Raw genomic sequence first — 9,069 nt, 5'->3', positions numbered from 1 at the left:
CTGTTATTGTACTTAGGCTACAGAAGTGTATGCAAAACTCTAGTTGACATATTAAAGAACAATAAACAGTAAAACTTACCATACACGGTGCCTAATTCTTATATTTCTTGTATCCCTCTTTTCATCACCACTATTTTTATGTATTCAAGTAATAAAATTGTTCAATTACCATGGCACATAATTTATACCGATTATAATATCTATACTCTCACACCATTCGTAATTGGTAACACTATTTAATACATTGAACCATTGACAATTACGAATAAAAATTTCAAGATTCAAATTTTTAATTTTCTATGCCCGAAGATATGAATACGAAAAAATAAATCTATCAAATGAATAATGAAAAATAAAGAAATTAAATACATAATTACAAATAAAACAGAAATAAATATCACAATTAATTAATTAAATTTTCTCTGTCGGTAAGATAAGAAAGTTGAGAAAAAATATCACTGATTCTGCGCTTTTCGTTTATTATGCGAATATTTCGACCCTATTGTTCACGCAGATCCCTCAAATTTCCCCTTTTTAAATAAAAATTTGTTTTTTTTTGTCATATCGATAAGAAGGTCTAGGAAAGAATGACTGATTCTGGTTGTTTCATCGTTACTTTCGTGAATATTTCGACACAATTGTTCACGTAGATAAAAAGGTCTCTTTTTTAATAAAAAATTTTAATCAAAAAACCAGATGACCTGAACTATAAGAAATTTAACTTAAAGTACTAGTCTATTAGAGACTAAACTGGATTGCGAGTATTGCGTAGCTCTTAGCTTGGCATCGTTTGTCAAAGATGAAATTATTGAATAATCCAAAAATAATGAAATTAAAAATTTGTTTAAGGAAATATGGTAATACATCTTTGACAAACGATGCCAATTACCAGGTCTCACCACGTGGAGGTGGCTACGCAATCGAGACCCATGCCTGAAACACAAATATGACACAAAACATAGTACAAAGTAAATGTCGAAATAAATTACAAAATGAATTATAGCATATATATAACAAAAAGCAGTACAAAGTTGAATACAAAATATATTGCAAAAACAAATAGAAGGTCTAATGCCTAACACTTGCGGCAAAGGAAGCGCACTTAATAATAACGCTTTTAACAAAAGTAAAAATTTAGTGGATAAATCAATCGTTGCATAAGGTTATTGTGCAATGAAAGAAGAAGAAATTTTTTAGGAACTGAAGACGCGTCACCATTTCTTGCGATTTATAAATCGTATCAATGGTATAAGATTATGAAAAATAATAAAAGAAAGAAGCACCAAGCAGTCACATAGTGTATTACATTTCTCCCTGACTTTTTAAATGTTCTTTAATGTTTTTTAATGTTTAATATCAGAATGCGATAAAGATTCAATTACTGATCGCGATATATCGAATTATATATCGGCGAACCCTCGAATAGAATGTGCATAATATGCATAATAATATTACATAAATATGCGTAAATAAAAAGTTTTTGCGAGCTGTAATGTGAGGAAAGTAGCAAGCATAGTGACGAAAATAGGATTCGAAATAATATAAAAGATGCTAATACAAGAATTCGAAATATTTTCTACCGAGATTCTAATACACGATGTACAAGAAAGTCCTAGTCTGATCCAACGGATAAATCACAGAAATATATATTGCACGAGTGCTATTGTACACTAGTATATTAGCACTCGTAGTCACAATGTTCGTTACGAAAATAATAAAATACAACCAGTCACCAGTGTCGTTTCGGACCATTCGTCCTACGACATGATAGGTAACTGGAGGAATCGTAAACATGCGACTTACCGATCGTTGATCTCTTCTTCATAACAAAGCAGTTCCGGATTGATCCTCGCCTTCGTCCTGACATCAGCGCCACTCGGTCCTCCTCTTGGCATGTCATCAATGTAGCGATGTCAACATTTCTTCTAACTTCTTCTTTTCTTCCAACACTTTCACAACGCACTCGCGATATCGCGTACACGACCGAACTTACTTCGACCGGCATCGAGTAAAAAACGTTTCCGTATACGATTTGGTAAGGTTATGGTAATAATTTAATATAATAGTTAGAAAAATATTTAATGTCCACTAACACGAGCGAAATTACAAAAATAAGACGTAAACTACTTATAAAAGTATTAACGAAATAATCACAGATAAAAATAGAATGAAATAATTAAAAAAATAATTAATCGTTAAAAGTAAATAAATAAAATAAATTGTTAAAAGTGAATAAGAAATAAATAAATTTAAAAGACTATTAAATGTGAATAATAAGTAAAAGAATTAAAAAATTGTTAAAAGTGAATAAGAAATAAATAAATTTAAGAGATTGTTAAAAGTGAATAAGAAATAAATAAATTTAAAAGATTGTTAAAAGTGAATAAGAAATAAATAAATTTAAAAGATTGTTAAAAGTGAATAATAAATTAATTAATTAAATAAATTGTTAAAAGTGAATAAGAAATAAATAAGTTTAAAAAATTATTAAAAGTGAATAATAAATAAATAAGTTTAAAAAATTATTAAAAGTGAATAATAAATGAATTAATTAAATAAATTGTTAAAAGTGAATAAGAAATAAATAAATTTAAAAGATTGTTAAAAGTGAATAAGAAATAAATAAATTTAAAAAATTATTGAAAGTGAATAATAAATTAATTAATTAAATAAATTATTAAAAGTGAATAAGAGATGTATATATTAAGTAAATAGTTTAAAGTGGAAAGTAAAGAAATAAATTATATAAATTATTAGGCGCGAAAATAAATAAATTTGTTAATTTGGGTATTTAGAATTTCGATGTACCGGTGACCGCGGCCGAGGTCGAAGTGACGTGATCTTGTTGCGAGTGCCTACCCGAGACCGAACGTACCCCCACCGAGGTCAAACGGAACTTACCGAGCTCAACCGATTTTTCAACGATTCACGTACCATTTTACAATAGTTATTACATAGTTTATTGCAAATATATGTTTTCTATCGTTTAGAATAACAATACGTACAGTAATTTTCACGCGTACAATTGTACTTTGATACAGGAAAGCTATTTACTTCCTCGTAACAATGTTTTTTGATGTAAAAGCGTTTGAAACAATTTTTTAATGTTAGAAAAAAACGAAAAATGATATTAACCAAAGGGACCCTATACCTCATACTCATCACCCATCCTAATATAAGCTAAAATTCGCGTTTTTACTATTTCTACGAATTTATAACTGAGATATACATATATATTTTATATATAATATTGCTTCGGTTCTTTTTTAATCAAGTATTTATACAATTCTTTGAATAAAAAAATTCACAATGCTCGTGTATTACATTTTGCAACTATATATACATGTATCTTTTTAATTTATAACAAAAATTGATTCTGTGATATATTTTTATAAACGAATGTTATAAAAATGAATATTGGTTCAAATCCACTGGCACCTAACAGAAATTTCAGTGATAAACAAAAAAGTGAATTGAAACGTTATTTTAGTTTTTAAAAACTTTATATTTATATGAGGCTCCACTTTTTCAATAAAGACTTCTATATAGATTTCGATTTTATTAATTTATAACGCTTCTATTATGGAGATTAGGCGGTATATAATATGTTATATTCGTAACAGAAACAGATTTGCATGTGCTTTTCTATTATTCATAAATATAAGAGAGATATAATAATCTACATCGATACTTTAGTATACGGCTATTTCAAAAATGAATCATCTTCCCGCCGCAACGGCGCATGCGTCGTCTGATCGCGGCCATCTTTAAATCGAAACCAGCCCGCGCAAACCGGTAACATGGTGAAATATTCTCCCGCGTGAAAGTAAAACTTTTCAATGTTTGCACGACGCGATTCGTGAAATAGTGTTATTACTAATCGATATTTCATTTACAGCAATCGATGAAATATATATGAAAGAACAATAACGCTCAGTATCAGATATTATTTCCTACCGATACAATTGTTCGTTATTCTTGTAATATTGCCGTAACAGTTACAAATGGCTTATAGGAGAAATTTAACACTAGGTTTACGAACGTTTTTGAATACCTATCTTTATGGAAACCCTTCCGATTTACGGTTAAAGAAAACCACGTATTTTCTTAAAAAATAAATCCATAAGTTTAATTTAAAAACAATTACGATATTAACAAATTTAATATAAGTTGATTAAATCTATTAATATTGTATAATTGGAGCAAAATCCCGTCAAATTGACGGGTCCCGTAAATCTAGTGTTAAGAAATTGGGAAACGTTCCCAAGATCGAGATATCTAACTGTCAACGTTGTGTACGGTTGTAATATACCACATGTGGAACGAAAAGAGGTTACAAAGTGTATATATGAAGTGATATAAAGTGTACGTACGAAATAAACTGGTGTGAATGAAAATTTGTGAGTGCAAGGAATTGTAGGTCTTAGCTTTCGATTCAGGATTAGGATAGTTGGTTAACATAGCTTGGAAAACACAGTCTTTTAATAATTCTGGGATGTTTTCTTAGATTTTAGCGTGGCGCTTGCGAAATGAAGTGACCAATGTGTAAATCGTGTAAACGTACTTGTCTAGTTTGTCTGTTATCGATTGTAGGTCCCAGACATCGACTGCCAATTAGAATTTTCTGCTATCACTACATGGTTCCCTAATAAAATAGATAGATTTCATTTGATTCTGGTGCAGATTTTTCAAAATATAGCGATTAACAGGTAGAGCCGGGAGAAGTCGTGTTGCAGTTTTCGTCTTATCCTTGCTAGATTATTGATTTTGATCGCGATTTTTCAGTATAACAGCGTGCAGGGGATTATTCTGCAACGGGATAAGTGTATTTTATTCGTTTTTGGTGCGCTTTCTTTAAGATGTAGTGACAAACAGGCGGGGCGCAGGGAAAGCGTGCTGCGCAACTGAAGTTTTTGACTTAGCCTTATTAGATCACCGATTTTTGTCGTGATTTTTTTATTTAACAATATGCAGGGGAGTGTTTTGTACTGGAATAGGTGGTTTTTATTCATTTCCGGCCCGTTTTCTTCAAAATATTGCGAGTGACGGATGCGACTGGTGGAAATTGTGCTGCGCAATTGATGTTTTTTGCTTAGCTTTAGTAGATGACCGATTTTTGTTACGTTTTTTCTTCTAACAGTGTGCAGGCGAGTGTTTTGTAGTGGAATAAGTGGTTTTTATTCCCCTCTGGTGCGTCTTCTTCAAAATATAACGAATGACAGGTAAGACTGGTGGAAGACGTGCTGCGCAATTGACGTTTTTGACTTAACTTTATTAGATCACCGATTTCTATTCCGATTTTTTCATCTAACAATGTGCAAGCGAGTGTTCTGTACTGGGATAGATGGTTTTTATTCGATTGTAGTGCGTTTTTTTCAAAATATAGAGAAAAACAGGCGAATCGCGGGGTAGGCGTGCTGCCCAATTTACGTTTTTGGTTTAACTTTAGTAGATCCCCGATTTCTGTCGCAATTTTTTTATCTAACAATATGCAGGGGAGAGTTCTGTACTGGGATAGATAGTTTTACACATATAGCAAGTGACAGCTCTGACCGCGGTGAATTTTGCTCCGTACTTGTAGTTTTTTCTTTATTTTCGCTAGATTTCGTCTATGAATTACTATATTTTTCGTATTATATTTAAAACCAGAAATTTTCTATGTCGATAAGGTAGCAATGTCCGTAAAGTAGGTAGTTCGAGAAAAAAATTGAAAAACTGATTCTGAGTTTCGTTGTTACTTTCGTGAATATTTCGTCCCTATTGTTCGTGCAGATACCTTCATTGTCCTTTTTTCAACCAAAAATTTTGTTTGTCGGATAGGTAGGAACCGTTGCTGAACCACCCTTTATATTTACTTCCTTGTTCTTGATACTGGGATTCCATGTACCTGCTTCCTGCTTTTAAATATGCTATTCATTAAATAGCAGTCATTTCTTGTTGTATTGATAATAAAGAAATAATTGTTATCGATTATTGTTACCATAAAAATCTTGATCAATTTATTTCTGTTATATAATGCGAATAAATAAATCAGTTGAAATATACAAATGTTTAACAAATTAATTTTATTTATTTTCTCTATAAACATTTTAACTGTTAGTTTGTTTTTTTAATGAGTTAAATGAAAACCAAATTCCATCCTTATAAATTTGTAAATTTGATACTAGTTTCAAAAATTTTATCAAAGAATATTTATATAATTTATATTTTTTTCTATTTTAAATATTCATTAGGCATATTGTGATATTTTCTTACGTGTTTAGATAAAACATTAATGTTATCCACGAATAGTTGACTAGAATAATCAGATAACATATAGAGTTATTGATTAAAGTCGAAAGACTGAAAGCATGCGCGTTTTTCTTGCTTGTAAATGGCAAGAGGATGATGTTTTACAAAGCATTGCAAGTGTTTTTAAATTTTTTCACGATCTTGTTATGCGTATCTGGTGAAACATTAATACAGAAAAATGAAAAACGAACCGGCTTCAGAAATAATTATCAGATGTGCCTCGAGAGCTTTAAAATTCACGAAGATAAAATTATTCGAACGCAGGAATCTCGGGATATGGGTGCTAAATATTTAAAAGAATTCGATGTTAATTCTAGGGAAGAATGTTTAAAGTTTTGTTGTGATACAGAAAATTGTGATGTGTTTATCTTTGAAGAAAAGGTATAGGTAATTTTATACTAAATAAGTAAATAGATAAAAAAGATATTTTTAATTTCTGAATCACTCGTGTTCCATTAATAATAAATTAAATTAAATATTATATAGAAGCCTGGAAGTTGCTACCTTTTTCAATGTGGTCCATTGCATGACTTTAAATGTAAATTCACCAATCATGCTAACTATAGTAGCGCAGTGCGTACCAATTATAATACACAAAGCAATTCACAATTAGAGAAGGAAATTAGGATTTCTCAGCAAGAACATGAATTGAAATCTCTCAGGTAGACAATCGTCGTTTTGATGTTCTCGTTGCTTTAATAATAAAATATCTGTATTTCATGTTTTGTTATTATGTATACATTATACAGAAAATTGGCAGATCCGGCATCAGTTGAATATTCTTTCACAGAATCTCCTGTGAAATTGATTGCAACTTTGGCACCAAAATTATCGTTAACAACATCTTCGCCTATTAAGCAAGGTAGACACAACTTAAACTTCCATATTTATTATTCTGTAAAGCAAAAGAATATTAATATATTTTTTAGCTTGTAGTAGGAATCAATACGAATGCCGCTCATCTGGAGATTGTATAGCAGTATATAATGTATGTGATGGTATACCACAATGTGCAGATGGATCTGATGAGGCAGCAGACCTTGTATGTCCTACAGAAAAACCAACAATTTTTCCTTCTGTAATCCAAGGGCCACAATCGCTATTGCCTGCAGATATTATGAAATATCAACAAATGGTTGATCAACATAAAGCTCTTGGTCCATTGTATGCTCGTGTTCCAGAAGTTAATCCTTGGGAACTGCCTAATTTATCTCATCAAATGATTCCGCAACAGCCATTTCTATATCCACCCCAACAAATGGAAGTACCTCAAATGCATAAAGGTTTTGGTGTCCCAGGATATCAGTGGGATTATCAACCCATGTATGATCAAAATAAGGATACTTATAATTCTTTTCGCGAACAAAGCAATTTAAATCCTTATGAAAGTGAGTAGTACATTTGGTAAAGTATTTCATGAATAAAATGGAAATACAGTAAAGTGTTCTATTTGTAGAAGATCAATCACGATTTTTTAATCATAAAGGATTAAGTGTAATAGGGGAAAAAGAAACAGATGGGTAAGATGTTTAATTGCAATTTAAATAAATATTAAATGTTAAAAATATTAAAGTAATTGCATTTAATTTTGCATTATTTTGAATTGTTTAGTGGTGCATATGTAGATGTAAAACATCCATACACGTCACATTTTCCATCTTCAAACAGGGGTATATGGCAAAATAATCAGGTTTATCCATCTCCATCTCCAATATCGAATATGCAACAGAAACAAGCAATTGAGATAGAAAAGAATGTTGTTATTACAACAACACCTCCTTGTAATGTAAGTATATTCTACCATTATAAAATTTATCATGATAATAGCATTATATTATTTCCTCAGACATCACACGAACAAAAAGATGTTTCACCAAGTAGTAAAGACACTGGAAAAATCAATCAGCAAGGGGATAAACATATAGTACATGAGAAAGAAATTAGTCAAAATAAACAAAGTACACTAAAAAATGAAACTCCAAAATTCAATCATATTCAAACAAAACAGACAAAAGGTGTGCCATTAAATAATGCTATTTTTATTACAAAACTTGATTGTGATTAATTTACTTAAATATATTTGTTTTAGAGCATAAAAGTGTAATAGTTATAAAAGATCATAATAGAGATCACGGAAGAGATACGATACTTGCGGAACATTTGAAACAAGCAAATGAAAGCGAAGTTCTAAGACCAAGAGGAGCAGTTATATCATTGGCTTTAGGACTTACAATAACTGCTATTACAGCTACGTTAATTGCTTGCCGATTACGAGTTGTTCGAAGACGTGGAAGACGACACGGTCCATATGCTCATGATGCGGATTATTTAGTAAATGGAATGTATCTTTAAGTGAGTATGAATTTCTTTAGTCAAAGGAATCTAATAATTTTTTCATACTACTTTAAATAATATTGTAATCAAAAACTGTTCCGCTTTAGTACTTTGATTTTAAAACAAATTGGAAAACAAAAATATTTCGATTTGCATTTATTTGATATTTGCGTAACTTTTGTTTCATCATTATATATTGTGCAATATATTTTGTATAAAAGTTGTAGCGAATTTGTATTAAATTTGTGAATGTGCTGTAAAATTTATATATTTACGATGAATATTAAAGGTTTTATAAAATAAATTTTTTAGTTAACACACATTTATCAAATTAAATATTTAATTTGTATAGTAAAATTTGATTTTTGAAAAATGTTGACAATACAAAAAAAGAAAGAAAAAAAAGATAAAAACTTTTGAATAGAATAAGTTCTAAGATAGAGT

General features: G+C 30.3%; 1 protein-coding gene across 1 annotated transcript; it reads left to right on the top strand.

Annotated features, from left to right (window-relative positions):
* Nucleotides 1-6,384: 6,384 nt before the first annotated feature.
* LOC143221262 (uncharacterized) lies at nt 6,385-8,643 on the top strand. Its single transcript, XM_076446743.1, has 8 exons — nt 6,385-6,672; nt 6,778-6,953; nt 7,041-7,153; nt 7,221-7,679; nt 7,751-7,811; nt 7,903-8,077; nt 8,138-8,306; nt 8,381-8,643. The coding sequence occupies exons 1-8, from the start codon at nt 6,385-6,387 to the stop codon at nt 8,641-8,643; spliced, it is 1,704 nt and encodes a 567-aa protein (XP_076302858.1).
* The last annotated feature ends 426 nt before the right edge of the window (nt 8,644-9,069 follow it).

This window comes from Lasioglossum baleicum, unplaced genomic scaffold (assembly GCF_051020765.1).
Source record: "Lasioglossum baleicum unplaced genomic scaffold, iyLasBale1 scaffold2127, whole genome shotgun sequence".
In the NCBI taxonomy this organism is placed as follows: Eukaryota; Metazoa; Arthropoda; class Insecta; order Hymenoptera; family Halictidae; genus Lasioglossum; species Lasioglossum baleicum.
Note: the sequence above shows the minus strand (reverse complement) of the source record. Positions and strands in the feature narration are given on the sequence as shown.

Coding starts and splice junctions, on each gene's coding strand:
- LOC143221262 (XM_076446743.1), top strand. CDS start 6,385: ATGATGTTTTACAAAGCATTGCAAGTGTTTTTAAATTTTTTCACGATC. Junction 6,954..7,040: donor CATGAATTGAAATCTCTCAG/GTAGACAATCGT, acceptor TACATTATACAG/AAAATTGGCAGATCCGGCAT. Junction 7,680..7,750: donor CAATTTAAATCCTTATGAAA/GTGAGTAGTACA, acceptor TATTTGTAGAAG/ATCAATCACGATTTTTTAAT.